The 16,813-nt window shown below is 37.6% G+C and overlaps 3 protein-coding genes and 1 non-coding gene across 4 annotated transcripts; 3 read left to right on the forward strand and 1 right to left on the reverse strand.

Moving 5' to 3' along the window:
• The first annotated feature begins 997 nt into the window (after positions 1 to 997).
• LOC149029875 (1-aminocyclopropane-1-carboxylate synthase-like) lies at positions 998 to 3,536 on the forward strand. The gene is made up of 4 exons (XM_089142213.1): positions 998 to 1,393; positions 1,505 to 1,636; positions 1,735 to 1,889; positions 2,235 to 3,536. Exons 1-4 carry the CDS (start codon positions 1,214 to 1,216, stop codon positions 3,226 to 3,228), a joined length of 1,461 nt encoding a protein of 486 aa, XP_088998339.1. The 5' UTR covers positions 998 to 1,213; the 3' UTR covers positions 3,229 to 3,536.
• Positions 3,537 to 6,175: 2,639 nt separating this feature from the next.
• Positions 6,176 to 8,289, forward strand: LOC149029876 (1-aminocyclopropane-1-carboxylate synthase-like). The gene is made up of 4 exons (XM_089151798.1): positions 6,176 to 6,442; positions 6,538 to 6,669; positions 6,773 to 6,927; positions 7,197 to 8,289. Exons 1-4 carry the CDS (start codon positions 6,260 to 6,262, stop codon positions 8,170 to 8,172), a joined length of 1,446 nt encoding a protein of 481 aa, XP_089007924.1. The 5' UTR covers positions 6,176 to 6,259; the 3' UTR covers positions 8,173 to 8,289.
• An 877-nt stretch (positions 8,290 to 9,166) lies between these two features.
• TRNAL-CAG (transfer RNA leucine (anticodon CAG)) lies at positions 9,167 to 9,247 on the forward strand. The gene has a single exon. It is a non-coding gene; the product is annotated as a tRNA-Leu (tRNA).
• Positions 9,248 to 11,627: 2,380 nt separating this feature from the next.
• LOC149029878 (uncharacterized) lies at positions 11,628 to 12,769 on the reverse strand. The gene is made up of 3 exons (XM_089151808.1): positions 12,669 to 12,769; positions 12,462 to 12,537; positions 11,628 to 12,368 (listed from the first exon to the last, which is right to left on the reverse strand). The coding sequence occupies exons 1-3, from the start codon at positions 12,672 to 12,674 to the stop codon at positions 11,902 to 11,904; spliced, it is 549 nt and encodes a 182-aa protein (XP_089007934.1). The 5' UTR covers positions 12,675 to 12,769; the 3' UTR covers positions 11,628 to 11,901.
• Positions 12,770 to 16,813: the final 4,044 nt, after the last annotated feature.

Below are 16,813 nucleotides of genomic sequence, written 5' to 3' on the forward strand. Positions count from 1 at the left end.
CAACTCATTTCGTCATCCTCTGCGTTGTCATGTCGCCACCATCCATGTCTCTCTCTCCCCTTCCTGTGTTTCTGCTTAAATGGATCCCACGTATCCTGAAAGATCATATGTTCCCAGGAGTGAATCAAAGGTCAGGATCCCTGCAAAAGAGTTTCTCCACCAAGATTTTAACTGAGAGAAAGAGAGAAAATTCCATTTCTACTCTTGACTACCGAACCACTGTGACTCCAAAATTTTCTCTGAATTCTTGGACATGGAATTGCACTTGTTGCATCAATTTTGGTCGTGATTCACAAGTCAAAATCCTATTCATAGATGACTCGTCTCATACTAATCTGAATCTAAAAAAATATACAAAAAAACCCAATTAGTCAACTCTGAATTCCTCAAAAACACAAAGTCCAAACCTTTGTAAATGATGCAATTAATGAAAATGCTTTGCGTTTGGTGAGAATTCCAGAATTGAAAAATTCCCTGGTTTGAATTTCCATGAAATTAAGTAATGAGAAAAACTCAACCACCCAAGTGGATTTATTGACCTTGGCTTCAAATTGTCTGAGAAAGCCAACCTGTTTTGCCCTCTGGGAACTCCCATTGGTCAACAATGGAGAAAATAACCTCCAATCTCACAAAGGTTTCAGATTTCCTTCAAACTTGTAGGGTAGGTCGAGGTCCCCCTCTCCTCTCATAAGTCATTACCTTCCATTTGCTTGCGTTTCCAAAGAAGGAACTCCTCTTTCATGGAAGTTTCATGATAAACTTTCTCAGAGTAAGAACAAATGCAAAGACTCCATCCCATTAAACGCCCAGAAAAGTTTCCCACTAGGGTATATAAATCTGTTTGTAAATTATTAAAAAAATGGTACGGATTCAACCATGACCAGACAGTCTACCAAATTCTCACATGATTTTTCTATTTTTTTAAGGGAACGCAAGCAATTACGACTGATCCAACCAAAGCCATCGTCTGCGCTTAATTACTTAGACTTTGGGATTTTTTTTCTGCTTCCGGAACTTTTGAACTTTGAAATTCCTCAGCTATAAATAATCCTTCTATCCTCTTCGGTTCGAATATCCAACTTTCACTTCGAGCTCTGGTTATTATAAATCCTTCTATCTTCTTCGGTTCGAATATCCAACTTTCACTTCGAGCTCTGGTTATTACTTGCTACTGAAGTAACCTTCTCTCTCTAGCTGCTTTGTATTACATTGTATGATAATGAGTTCCACAGCGAGTGAGCAACATGGTCAGCTATTATCTAAGATAGCAACAAATCAAGGACACGGCGAAAACTCTTCATATTTTGATGGATGGAAAGCATATGACAAAGACCCTTTCCACTTAACCCAGAACCCAAATGGAGTAATCCAGATGGGTCTTGCAGAAAATCAGGTTTGTTCTTACTTTCATATCTGAAACTACTTAATCGTTTGCTGTAAATGGTTTTCAGGTCTTGAAAACAGAGTCTCTAACTCATTTTTCTTGTTAATTTTGAAATTCCAGCTCTGCTTCGATTTGATCCAAGACTGGGTTAGAAGAAACCCACAAGCTTCCATCTGCACCAGTGAAGGAGTCAATGAATTCAAGGATATTGCCATCTTTCAAGACTACCATGGCTTGCCAGAATTCAGAGAAGTAAGACCATAATCTCGATGCTCTGCCTCATTAATCTTAAATCTGTTCTTCAATTTTCGCATTAACTAATCAAAATACGAATCTCTCAAATGTCACAGGCTGTAGCGAAATTTATGGGAAAAGTGAGAGGAGTCAAATTCGATCCTGATCGTATTGTTATGGGTGGTGGATCTACCGGAGCTAATGAGATGATCACCTTCTGTTTGGCCGATCCCGGTGACGCCTTCCTGGTTCCTTCGCCATATTACCCAGCGTATGTCTCTGTTTCTGTCTCTTCTCCTCATCTCTTTTCCTTCTTCGACCTCCATTATTTAATTTTTCTGCTTCAACACAGCCAATAAAAGTAAAGTCAAAGAATAAATGGGGATAAGGTCAAAAAGAGGGGAGGCTAACCCTAAAATTTATGTGGCTATTAACTATTGTCTGTGTCCACGCAAAAAGAATCTAGGATTTGTTTAATCAAATCGAAAGCTCCTTTCGTTTTCAGTGAAAATACATTCTAGAATGCTGTCTACGTCCATGCTGTTTTCGTTTTCAATTATTCTCTTGGATCGTTCTGTTTTTCAGGATTACTAAATGGGTAACGTGAAAAATGCAGGTTTGATAGGGATTTGAGATGGAGAACAGGGGTCCAACTAGTTCCAATCGTTTGCGAGAGCTCAAATGATTTCAAGATCACCAAAGCTGCTTTGGAGTTAGCATATCAGAAAGCCCAAGAAGCCAACATCAACGTAAAGGGCGTTCTGATCACCAATCCGTCAAATCCGTTGGGGACTATGTTGGACAGAGAAACTCTAAAAACCCTAGTGAGATTCATCAACGAGAAGAGCATCCACTTAGTGTGTGATGAGATATACGCAGCCACTGTATTCAGCGAACCCAGATTCATAAGCATAGCAGAGATAATAGAAGAAGACGAAACCTGCAATAGAAATCTCATTCACATCGTGTATAGTCTCTCAAAGGATCTGGGTTTCCCAGGTTTCAGGGTTGGTATTGTTTACTCATACAACGATGAGGTGGTGAGCTGCGCTCGCAAAATGTCAAGCTTTGGATTAGTCTCCACACAGACACAGTACCTGATCGCTGCCATGTTAGCAGATGAGGTGTTTGTAGAAAGTTTCATCTCTGAGAGTGCAAAGAGGCTAGCAGCAAGGTATAACACTATTACAAGTGAGCTAAGCAAAGTGGGTATTGGGTGCTTAAAGAGCAATGCTGGTCTCTTTTGTTGGATGGATTTAAGGAAACTCCTTAAAGAATCATCTGTAGAAGCAGAGACGGCTTTATGGAAGGTCATAATCAAAGAAGTGAAGCTCAATGTTTCTCCAGGTACTTCCTTTCATTGCTCTGAGCCTGGTTGGTTCAGGGTTTGCTTTGCAAACATGGATGATGAAACCACAGCAGTAGCTCTTAAGAGAATTCAAGATTTTGTTGGGAAACCCAGAGAAGCAGAGGTGCCTACAATCAAATACAAACCTTTCAAGAACATGAATCTTCGTTTAAGCTTCAAAGCATCACGAAGGATGGAAGACACTATCATGTCACCATGCATTTTATCACCACACTCCCCTCTTGTGAGTGCCAGGAATTGAATATTTTATACTGTGTGTAGAGCATTCTTTCATTTTGAGAACAGATACAGAAACAGGGGGAAAAATACCTGTAAGGCAGGGCTTCCTATTGTCAAGTTGACACACACTTTAGTTTGTTTTATTTATTTATTTTTTTGGGAAACCCATTACAATTGTATTGCCTGTATTCTAAGGCACAATAAATTTCATTGTACACGAAAGACCCAAACTGTAATTTTTTCTTTTTTTGGAAAAAGATTTGTCTGGAACAGCAATTAACTTTTCGGGGCGGCTTTGTACCTGTTTAATAACCCACCAAGAAACTGTTTTCTGTGTTTTTTTATTAAAAAAACTCGAAAAAAAAAATGTTAAAAATTGTTTGATAAAACTGTTTTATTTCAAGTTATTTTCGAAACATAAATTAAGGATTATGAAACTTTTTCTCCTTCAAGAAACAGTTTTGATATATTTGTTGCTGTGTCAATTTATTTAAGCAAAATTTGGACGCCCGGCTAATTTTTAAGTAAAAAAGTTTGGAGATAGTATTCATGGAATTTGACACTCTAGCATAAGAACTTTATTAAAAACCTCTTGATAATGTTTTCACTTCTCAGATGTAAAATTTATTAAATGTCTAAAAAATGCAACCATAACTGTTTTTAGTATTTTTCGGAACCAAAACACTTAGCGGGTTATGGAGCAAGTCCAACTAAGCTTTCCAAGTATTGATCTCTTTGTATGAAGTATTGACCTTTGCCAAATTTACCAACCCTCTAAGTGTCACATTAACAATATTTGGGATCACACTTAGTGTTAAGGATTATCAACCTAACTACGCAGCGGAATAGATACAAAGAAACAAGGAAAGAAAGAAAGAGACAATACACCAGTATTTTACTTGGTTTGGTCAACTGACCTACGTCCAAGGATGAGTTAACAACTCATCAAATCATGCAATCATCCAATAGGTAGAGAAGGAGGTTACAGCCTAATCAATCTACCCAACAAGATCCCAAGCATGAACTAATCAAGAAGAAGAAGGCAACTCAGAACATGTGCACCTGATTACACAACAGCAGCCACTCTTTTCTTCAAGGCTTAACGAGCACGCCAACAGCAAGGAGAACTCACACCTTCAGAAGCAAGAAAGCTTCAAGCAGTCCAAGCTTCAACAGATCTTGAAACAGCAGTAGGATTAAGCACCGAATCTCTTCAAGCCCTAGATCAGAACCTCACATACCAGAGCAAAACCGAGAGCAGAGAGACAGAGAGAATGAGAGAAAACAGAAAAGAATGAACCGTAACGAATGACCTCTCTCACCTCAACCCCCAAACTGATATACAACATAAGAAAATGTGAAAATACAATGCTGCCCTTATAACCTTTTACATAAGACCTCCATGTCCTATTCTAAACCAAAAGACAGAAATACCCTTTACAAACAACACTTAGGAGCTGCAATGCTCCCAGTAGCACATTGTTCAGATCCAATTTAGGGTCCAAAGCATATTTAGACCGTTGAATAAATTGTTTATTCAACGATTTAGATTTGCTTTGGACTCAATTTATTCAACGGTATAGCTTTGCTCTGGACTCCAAATTAAATCTGAGCGACACACTGCTGGGAATACTCCCAAGCAACATCCACGTTTTCATGTGGAAGTCAACAGCAATTAACACAACTACACAAGCTATCACTAGAATGTCAAAAAACAAGGGTGGGTCAAGTCTTCCCCTTTTTCCTCTTTTTTTATTGTTATATGTATTTTATTCTCTTAGTGGATCGATTGTCAAAGTTTGACCAGTCACCGTTTCCAAAAGTCAATCTCCGATTTCAATTGATAAACAGATACAATTGGCAACTATACCTACTAAAACCCTGGAAATGGGAGACAACCATATCCAAAACACAAAAGAAAGAACTGTTTAACAGCAGACGCAACTGAGCATGGCGGTGTGGAAAGCAACCGGGCTAGCGTACGAGAACTCAGTAGAAGGAAACTTATAGCTTTCATCTTTGCTTCTTTCCTCCACAGCCCATTTCTGTTTCCTTCTTTAGAGTCTCTGTATCACACGCTAAATCACCATCACCGACAAATCTGTCTCTGTGGATAAGCAGAAAGAAATTAAAGCTGGGTAGAGCTCGTACTACCACAGCTTCTGCATGTGCTTCAATGAAAATTTTCCTTTTGATGTTCTGGGCTTCCACACTTTAACAGTTCTGGATTTCTTGAAACTTTTGTGTTACAAATATAGCAATTCTGCTCTCGAATATGATAAACTCAGAAAATGTGATACACGCAAGCTTGTTACTTTTCCATTCAACCCAGTTTGAAAATTCTGAGCTATTTAATATCCATGTAGAAAGAGAAGAAAAAGCATTCGTGGTAGCATTTGATAGGGTAGTTAGAGAGGTTTATTTCAGATTATAAGAGTCAATAATCACAGCATTACTAAATCGAGATTAATTTCCGTGATACAACCAAAATTTTCAAAGTATAGGTTCAGGGCTAAGACTGTTTCGTTTGAAGATTTCCAGTTCTGGTTCAAATTTTCATGGAGAAAATCAGAAACCATGTGAAAAATTTATTGATTACCCCAAATTGGTAGTGATGTGGCAACATGTCACTTGATGGTTTGACCTTTGGAGGATCAAAGGGTCGGCAAGAAAGAAAATCAAAGTCTTCCAACTAAAATTCCTTTCCAAAAGTTGTAATGCGCACAATTCTCGTGGGGTTTCCAAAGCACATTTTTCTGATTTTATTTGAGTTGAAACGCAGAGCATTTAGGACTGAACCGATCCCAACATGGGCCTTTTAATACGCGTCTCTTATGATGGAAATTGCTCGAGTGCTGTGCAATTAATGCACAGTACTGAAGTCAGCCGCTCCTATGATACCTACCTTCACTTCTGCTGTCTATAAATACTTGGCTCTTCTGGGTTCTCAATGTCATCTTTCACTGCTATTCAACTTGTGCTCTCAGCCCTGCCCAGAACTTGCTACTTTACCTTCTAATCTCTCTCTACTTAGCTTTATATTACATTGAAAGATGACAATGAGTTCCCCGTCATCAAGTGAGCAACACAAGCATTTTCTGTCTAAAATTGCAACCAACCATGGACATGGAGAAGATTCTTCATATTTTGATGGATGGAAAGCATTTGACAAAAACCCTTTCCACCCAACCCAGAACCCAAATGGAGTAATCCAGATGGGTCTTGCAGAAAATCAGGTACATTCACACTTAGAACATATGAAACCCTTTAATTTTCAAGTCTTCAGTAAAAGCAAAAAATCAAACTCATTAATTTCTTTTACTTATTGCAGCTCTGCTTCGACTTGATCCAAGATTGGGTTAAAAGAAACCCACAAGCATCTATCTGCAGCACAGAAGGAGTAAACCAATTCAAGGATATAGCCAACTTTCAAGACTACCATGGCTTGCCAGCATTTAGAGAGGTAGAAGATCATAATCTTCATGATCTACACTGGTCATCATAAAAAAATTTTTTGGGGTTAATTACATTAATTAATCAAAGTATGGGTCTCTCAAATGTGATAGGCCGTGGCAACATTCATGGGGAAAGTGAGAGGAGTCAAATTCGACCCCAGGCGTATTGTTATGGGTGGTGGATCCACTGGAGCTAATGAAATGATCACCTTTTGTTTGGCTGACCCTGGTGATGCCTTCCTGATCCCCTCACCTTATTACCCGGCGTATGTTTCTTTCTCTTTTCATTTTCCTTCTCTCTTCTTTTACTACATTCTAGAGTATCTATGCTTTAATGGAGAGTAGAAGAGAATTAAAGTCAAAGAATATGTGGGGTTAGGTTCATGCATGATAAATGCAAAAGAGAACGTTAGGTGTTGTAACTCTTTTTCCCTTAAATATAAATGACCTTTCAGGCCAAAAAAGAAGAAGAAAGTTATCTTTGTCTTTGATCTGTTTTGGGTTTTTCACTAAATGGGTTACATATCAAATGCAGGTTCGATCGAGATTTGAGATGGAGAACAGGAGTGCAACTAGTTCCAGTCGTTTGTGAGAGCTCTAATGATTTTAAGATCACCAGAAATGCTTTGGAGGAAGCATATAAGAAAGCCCAAGAGGCCAACATCAATGTAAAAGGCCTCATAATAACCAATCCATCAAACCCCTTAGGAACTATCTTGGACAGAGAGACACTTCAAAATATAGTAAGATTCATCAATGACAAGAGCATCCACTTGGTCTGTGATGAAATATACGCAGGCACTGTCTTCAGCCGACCCAAGTTCATAAGCATTGCTGAGATAATAGAGGAGGATTACTCCTGCAATAGAGATCTCATTCATATTGTATATAGCCTCTCAAAGGATATGGGTTTCCCAGGTTTCAGGGTTGGCATTGTTTACTCATATAACGATGAGGTTGTGAACTGTGCTAGAAAGATGTCAAGCTTTGGACTAGTCTCCACACAGACACAATTCCTGATAGCATCAATGTTAGCAGATGAAGTGTTTGTAGAAAGTTTCATCTCCGAGAGCGCAAATCGGTTAGCAACAAGGCATGAGATCATCACAAGTGAGCTGGGTAAAGTAGGAATTGGATGCTTAAAGAGTAATGCTGGTCTCTTTTGTTGGATGGACTTAAGGAAACTCCTCAAAGAATCTACACTAGAAGCAGAGATGGCTTTATGGAAGGTCATAATCAATGAAGTGAAGCTTAATGTTTCTCCAGGTTCTTCCTTTCACTGCTCAGAGCCTGGTTGGTTTAGGGTGTGCTTTGCAAACATGGATGATGAGACCACAGCAGTAGCTCTTAAGAGAATTCAAGATTTTGTGGGGAAATCCAGAGAAGTTAGGCAGAAACGCTTCAAGAGCAATCTTCGTTTAAGCTTCTCATCAACAAGGAGGATGGAAGAGACTATCATGTCACCATGCATCTTATCACCACGCTCGCCTCTTGTTTCTGCCAGGACTTAGAAGTATATATTATCATATATATACATAAAACTTTCTTCATGCGCAGCCTATATGGATTCATCTCCATCCAGACACTCCAATGAAAGTTGACACAGTCTTTCATTTTGGAATTAACGTGTTCATGAAGGATTTCCATTATTAATTTTCCTCCTCCCAACCAGTTTATGTGTGGGTCACTGGGTCTATATGTAATACCCCGAGATAAGATTGTGTGAAACTCTATAATGGATGAAAACTATTTGTGTTAAATTGATTTTTATTTGTTCATCTCTTTACATTGATTGTGGAGAACAAGAACCTAAAAGCGATGCAAAAGACAAAATCAAGACAAAATCCTCATTTTCCTTCCATCATTCTTTTCTTCATTTTCTTCTTCTTACCTAAGGATGGGCTGGACGTACCTTGGCTGAGTTAAGAGACCTTTGGGTATTTGAGCTGGGTTCTTAACAACCCAACCTAGTGACACCTCTATATGCTGGTACATAGCTATCCATCAACCTTTTTAGCCAGCTTTGCATTTAATGATGATGGGATCCAACCAGAAACTGATCCTCTAGCTATTAGAATAGAGGTTTGTGTTCTCTTTACATCTTTTCACCGTACATTAGGAGAGAATTTCACCTCATTCATCTTGTTAGAATTTAGACAAGTGTAAGTGGTGGAGCACAGACCTCTATTTGTCAAGGTAGAAAATCCCAACTCACTTACTCATCCATATTGAACCCAACTGTTATTATCAACCCATTAATTACCATTTGATGGATGCTAAGCTTATGACAACAATTCTTTCCATAATAAACCCAGAAGGATAATGGTATTATAAACCCCTATATGTTTTTGTTATCTTGTTGTATCCTTAGATGCCCTTTCTGCGACTGAAAAAAACTTCATATAAAAAAAGGATTTAGAGAGAAATTGCAGCCAACTACCCGCACCCAAAAAAAAAGGGGAAATTAATAATAAATAAATAGGCTAAAGAAGATTTGCATCGAAAGTCAAGATGGCCGAGTTGGTCTAAGGCGCCAGTTTCAGGTATTGGTCCGAAAGGGCATGGGTTCGAATCCCATTCTTGACATTATTATTAATTTTTTTTTATTTTAGTTTTTATTTTAGTTTTTATTTATATTCATTAAAAAAGAAATGATTTTTTTTCCTACGCAGCCCATGTCGAAGTTTATGGGTCACGTCCGAACCCAATTGCATGGTTATGAGTGATGGATCCACCGGCGCCAACGAATGGATCACCAGCCCGTCTAACCCAATTGTGTTCCTCACCAGCCCGCCCACCCAAAGCCTCGTTTTTCCAGCTGTTTTGAACTTCTTTGTTCTCCCCTTGTCAAACTTGAAGTTACCAAAGAACCATGCATAACACTAAATAGGGAACCGGCGAATACACCTAACATGTGAAATGGGTGCATAAGGATGTTGTGCTCAGCCTAGAATACAATCATGAAGTTGAAAGTACTAGAGTTTCCAAGGGGCATACCATCAGAAAAGTTTCCTTGACCAATTGGATAGCATTTTTTAGAAAGAAACATGGAAAAATATTTCGGTGAAATTTGTCTAAAATATAGCGAATTTTGTCAAGTTCAATAAGCAATGAAACAAAAACTGAGGCGAAAAACAATATCTGTAAAAGTTGCCGGAGAATCAGCATCGGCAAACTGGCGAAATACGGGGGATCTTCGCTGGAACCTTAGCCGAGATCCTTGGGTCTTTCGTGGAACACACCATCCACCCCTTCATCTTCATCTGTTATCATCACTGACTTCGACCTTGATTTCTCCTCCCATATCAGTATATCACCACCTTCGACCTTCTCTGACATCTAGGCATGCATCAAACGACCTTCTTGGACTAAGCAAGCACATGATATTTTACGATATCACTCTTTCTAGGACTTCAAATTACCAAACTTGTCTCAATCTCATCTTTGAATTATCGCCAGAATTGTTTGCGATTATCCACGAGATTTCACCAAATCACTGGTTTCAATAACTAGCGAACCGGCAAAATTTGCCAAATGTCACACCTGCAGAAAAATATGAATTTTATTATTGCATTTCCGTGCAGTTTCTTCCATGTAAATTGCATTTTTCTTGCAGGCATGCAGGTATATATAAATGATTGATTAGGTTTTAGGCTAGGAAGCATCTTCTATAGTTATTTCTTTTAAATTATTATTTATATTTAATTTAATTGTTTATTTATATTTCGATTTAAAAAAATATTACTTGCTCATACATGCATGCTAGGTTAGGGAATTCAGGTTAACCCCATGCATGCATTTATAGAAAAGGTGTCAAATGTAGGTCACTTATTGTATATTTTAACTTTTCAAAGTATAACAACACTAGTGAGTTCAGATAGTGGGTAGATGATTGTGCTCCCCTCACATTTTTTATTACTTATTTAAAAAGAAGATTAATCTCCAATTCACCATATTAGTGTTTAATGGATCTTCCTCTTAATGTTTAGAAGAAATTAAGCCATGAGGAGAGCACAATCTTCTACTCCTACCGATAGAGAAGATACATACTCAACGCTATTATTTATTGTAGCTAAACATTTCATCTGTAATTTAAGCTTATCAATCTTTAATTTTTTAATGCTTGACAACACATGTTGCAATCAATTTCTCTCTCCCCTTATTAGAGTCATATATGTTAAATGTGGGTAGATCATGATTAAAGTGGTGGCAAGGTAGGTTGGACTAAGCAATTTAAAATTCTAAGTTGATCTTGAACACCCTAGCATAATTCTAGACCTGCTAACTAGAGTCAGGAAATGGTAGACCAAACAATCAAGAATGACTTGAATCCTAACCATAATCTTAAAACAATAAAATAGGTTAAACTTCAGTATTACTCATTAAATGAGCAGCACTATGCTGCCGATGGTCGAGATCAAATTTCGACCGAGATTTCGATCTCGTCCGTCCATTTGGGTTTTCAGCACTTTAGAAATGGATAGTCGAGATTTGATCTCAATTGTCGGTAGCAATGTTGGGCATTAATGTGCAGCATTCAAAGTTCCCTCCCAATAAAATAATCTGTACTTTTATATTATTGCTTTATGTTTACTAAAAATATCCTACAATGTAGTAGGACTATGTTAGACTGATCAAACACTATACCTAGATCAAATCCTCTGTCTTTGCTTGGGAGTAGAGCTGCTCCTGCACTTAAAGCCTCAGATGGATTTTGGAGTCCAGAGCAAATTTAGACAGTTGAGCGAAGTGTTCATTCAATGGTCCATATTTACTCTGAACCCCAAAATGCATCTAGACCGTGCATTGCTCCCAAGCACGATTCCAAATCCCCACCCTAATCCATCCTTGACTCTAAAAGGATAAATTAAGAAGAAAAAAAATTCAATTGAAATTGAGCATTGTAGTTCACATATTTAGGTGAAACACATGCATGACAATGGCACATTTTGACAATGACAGCATCATAGATTTCAATTTAATTCTGAAGCTCTCTTTATTACCCCTTTCTCTTTAGGGTTAAAACTAGGGCCATTGAATAAGGCTACCAAGTTCTAAAATACAACTGATCACATCAAAGGTGTTATTTGGTGACTCCATAACCTACCACACTAAATGGGGACTCTCCACCTAACAGCTTAAGCTTTTGTATTCGATACTCTTCACATGGTAATAGATCATCGTTGAATCCATCTCTGTTACAAATTTTGGATGAACACCAGAGGAGAGCTTCAAGTGAATCAAGAAATAACACAACAAGCGTTTGGGTTCTCATCTGCAACATGTTCAACATAGTATTTTGCTGCCATCTTGTATGGATCTTGAGCAGCCATCCTATATGGATCTTGACCATTCTTTATTGCTGACGCAACAATCTCAGCGATCATCGCAGCAGTTTCCTTCTTCTTCTTCTCCTCTGCAGCTTTCTTCTCTTCTTCTTCCTTCTTCTTCTGCTCCTCTGTTTTCTTGGCTTCTTCTTCCTTCTTCTTCTTCTCCTCCTCTGCTTTCTTCTCTTCTTCTTCCTTCTTCTTCTTCTCCTCCTCTGCTTTCTTTGCTGGATCTTCCTTCACAGGTGGTGGATGTGGCCCAACAAAATCTATCTCCGCACGCCCATACTTCCGCAATTTATCTGTTACTTCTACAGGATCCATTGTTCCGATCACTGACATTTTGCTTTCTTTCATATCAACTGCGATGGAATCAATCCCTGCAAAAAAAAAATTGGGTATCTATTACCTTCTTGCTTTGGATGAGCAAAAAAGCTAATTAATTTGAGAGAAGTTATATATTTGATACATACCTGAAACAGCAGAGACAGCCTTCAGGGCCTTTTGCTTTGCTTTATCGTCATGCAAATCTAGTTTCAACACCACCTTCTGTAACAAACACAAGCAATGATTAAGGGAAGGAGACAATAGATCTTCATTAGAATCAATCAAAATTCATCTAAATTGAAGCCAAAAGAAGAGATTTTTTTCAAATTTAAGAAGGAAAGAGAGAAACTGACCTTCATTTCTATGTGGGTTTTGCAAATGTAGAGAACTGGGATAGTTAGGCGCCTGTGTGAACAAGAAAGAGAGGAATTTAATGCTGTGGATTTGTAAATACAAACACCATAGAGTGGACAACGGTCATACTCTCTCTCTCTCTACCTCTCTCAATTGCTGACACATAAAACATGAAATCCGAGTCAGCATACATCCAATGGCGGATTCCATGGGGCCCACTACTCAGAAAACTTGATCTTACAATAGGCCGTGGAGTCTACCAATTGCGTCAATAGTTGTTGCTGCACAGGGAAGTGGCGGTGAAGCTTTTCTAAAGGAGAAAATGACATTTATGTTTGTCTCTAGAAAATATTAAATTCCACTATTTTTGACAATTTTTCGTGAAAGAGAAGAAAGAACATCCAGATACGAAGAATCGAGAGGAGAAAAGAAAAAAAAATGAAAGAAGATTGATAATGTTGTGGCCTAAATTTTCATAAAAGGCTAGCAATACAACTTGTTATCAATCTTCTTAATTGACGGCTTCAATGTATTCTCCTTTGCAGATACTTTTCTTTTCAACACACACATCCGACGGCGGTTGACCATGTATTACTGGGGTCCACAAGGTTAAGATAATGAGGTTTTTTTTTTTTGAATGTTTTATTATTTTGTACTTTTAGACCCAACATAATTTGTGGCTGTAACGTGACAGGGGAGATGATGCATACTCTACATCAATAGTTTACCATGAAGCCAATGCAGGGTTAGTTGAGTGGTAAAGATCCTAGTGAAGAGGTTGTGGGTTCAACCTTGCGGACGACATTTCATTTCTAATATTAAAAAAAACACCAGTACCAAAAAAAAAAGCTTGTCATGAAATTTACCATTGTTGTTGTTGAATCTGATCAATTGGTTGGACTGCAAACGAATCGGGAGTCAAGATTGAACTTGAACTTACTCAAGAAACAAGAGAGATAAAACACACCAATCATGGTGATCGGCAGGTTACTTTTGATGCAAAAATTAAATTGCAAAGCAACACTACCCCTTAGTAGGCTATTGAGAAATCCTAAAGAGTGCTTTGACAATAAGAGAATTGAGAGTTAGAAGTATATACAATTGCTTAGCATTAATTGGCTAATTATACTCTAATACTCACCCAACTAGAGATGAAGGCGTAGAATGTGTCCTAGTCATCAGTGCAAGTAGAACACGTTTAGTCAGCAGCGCATGTCGAATGTGTCTTAATCAACAACGTAGGCTCTCATCTAATTGTCTAAATAGGACATGGCATGACAAATGTAGTGGCGGACGTAATAGAGTGACATGCAAGCACCAAATATGTGCTCTAGGGCTAGCACCAAATATATGCTCTAGGGCTTGATAGTTTAACTATGAGACGATACAATTAATGGACGGGAGCCCCCTATCTCCATGTGGTTGCCCGATACCGCCCTTGCACCAAATCGAATCGAACCTCTAATTTAGTTGGTTTATAACAAATCAATGATTAGACTGGTGGTTGATGTATTCTAACCAAACAATGATCAAAATTGTTTATCTAACTTCTCTTTGCTTTTAACCAAAGATTTTTGTAAATGCAGTCAAATGTGCCACATAATAATGCTTCAATCGATTTATTAATTATAATAATTGCAACAATGATAATTAATTTAAGCATGGTACAAAGAACAATAGGAGGCATTTAAAAAAGTATTTATTAGTGCTCAGATTAAGTAGAAAGTTTTTTCATGACTTCATCATGATTAGGCATTGTATTAATTTCTAATGCAACTTAATTTTCCCATTTATGACTTAGTGGTCTTAAAACGTTTGATAGTCAATTCTATCTAATCTCTTACCAGAAAAGGGAATCTTACTAATCAACAAAAATGTTGAGTAATTGTTGAAAATGAGCTTTGCTTTTAATTCAATACTTAATGTCATATATTGCCAAGATTGGAACACTAGAAGACAGCAGCAAGGCTGCTGAAGGAAAGTGACGCTTTTGACCCAAAAACTTTAAAGGGAAGTAAAGTTAGGTTTTGGTGTAAAAGCGTAACTGACTTTATTTCAACATTAAATTGGGCTGGAATGTGATGGAAATTTGCAGAAATAGACACACACACGTTTGAAGAGAAATTTATCCGGTTCATTTCCTTGTCAAAGATTGACCATCTATATCCTAATTGATGTGTGACATGTGTCCCAACACTATATCAAATGGTTGAAATCCATTTTTAAGTCACATCAAGTAGTCTTGAAAGTAGCTTTAGGTTGTCAATGGGCCGGTTAAGCAACCTTAAGGTGCTTACACTGTCAACTCAATGCAGGCCCATAATATCACTATAGAGTTGGGTCCTTAGGTCCAATCTATTTTTTCCCAACTCAGCCCAGTCCAACTCTGCCTCTATGGACCTTTATTGGGCTGGGCTGGGCTCGATTGCCCTTAATTGGGCTGGGCTGGGCTCGATTGCCCTTTATTGGGCTGGGCTGGGCTGTATCTTGAGTTTATTATTGTCTTTATGACATAGGCAAAACCTAGAAGAGTTCAAGGCTGGATCACCACCCCTGATAATTTTCCACCACTGATTTAGTGTGGGGTTCCTGTGTAAGTATGACCGTGGATCGTCTCTCTTGACTAGGAGCACTCCTGACTAGGAGCACTCCATGCTCTTCTGACGGCATTACAAGTTACAATCACAAATTATGTGAGGTTCATAAGTAAAAAACAAATAAAGCATTTTAAAAAAATAAACTCCATCATCCCAACCTATTAGTCCTCCTGTAATTTGTGGTCAACACCCATCGGGTCAAGGGAGATGATCTGGATTCTGTAAGTATGTTTATGCATGGGTCCCACGTGAACATATATTCTCAACCCAATCTAGCCAAGCCTTGACTGACCTCATTCGGCTAGGTTTGTCTTTGATTGACCATGAATTGGTGTAAATTATTGTCTCATTAGAGGAAGAAAAAAAAAAAAAAAAAAAAAAAGAGAAAAATTAAATAAATATAGTTTAAGTGCGTGGGAGAATCCAACATATTAATGTTATTAATACTAAAACGCATACTGGGCCTAGGTAAGTTGGACTGGGCTCAGCCTTGACCGTTAAGTCTCCAACTGGGCTTGGGCACATTTATTCCAAAACGCGTACTGGGCCTAGATAAGTTGGACTGGGCTCAGCCCAGACAGTTAAGTCTCCAACTGGGCTTGGGTTGGCAGAGCCATTTTGACACTTGGGAACCTATTCTAGCTCTGAATCTCTATGGAAACTCACATTTGAGATGATGTCAATCATTTGTTGATACCAACACTATATATATATATATATATATATATATATATATATATATATATATATATATATATATATATATATATATATATATATAATGTCGGGGTGTTTCTAGGTTTTGGATCGTAATGTCATCTCTTTTAATTAAAATAAATAAATAAGGGATAATTACTATTGTCTCCTGTGTTATAGTTTTATTACTAAAAGAACCCTACTCTTTATGAAATTACTGTTATTTCCTCTCAGTTCAACAGTATTAAAAGATCGTTAAAGTTGAATGTTTAGTGTCTAGTTTGCCTTTTTATAATTAAGAAAGTCAAAGACAATGTTATTGCATTTAGAAAAAAAAATTCCTAAAATTGTTAATGTTAAATTAGACAATAAATAAATAACAATCTATTGGAAATAGAAATTTTTTAAAATTGGACTGGAAAGTAAATAACAAAAGGGTAATTTTCATCTGGACCCCCTGAGGTTTGGTCCAGGTCACTTTTAGTCCGGTTTAAGTTTCCTTTTGCATATGGCTCCCCTGTAGTTCTAATAAATGATTAAATAAGGACAAGTTAACAGAAACTGTTAATTTAATAAATTTGGTGATAAAAATACCCTCGTTTGGAATTTTTTGTTTTTTGTTTTTTATTTTTTATTTTTGTTTCGTCCCACAAAAGGCTTCGTCTTCAACATCGAATTTTCAAGCGAGAAGGGAAACCCTAGCAGCGATAACTTGCTCTTATCGTTTTGAATTCAGTTCAAATCACAACCTCTCAAACCCTAAAAAACATCAAAATGGAAGTCATGAAGAACAAATTTCAAACTTCAATTCGATTATGATCTGAGATGAAAGATTATTCGTCAGATACCAT

The sequence above is a fragment of the Hakea prostrata genome, chromosome 1, assembly GCF_041222555.1.
Source record: "Hakea prostrata isolate BN-2017 chromosome 1, UWA_Hpros_2, whole genome shotgun sequence".
Classification (NCBI taxonomy): domain Eukaryota; kingdom Viridiplantae; phylum Streptophyta; class Magnoliopsida; order Proteales; family Proteaceae; genus Hakea; species Hakea prostrata.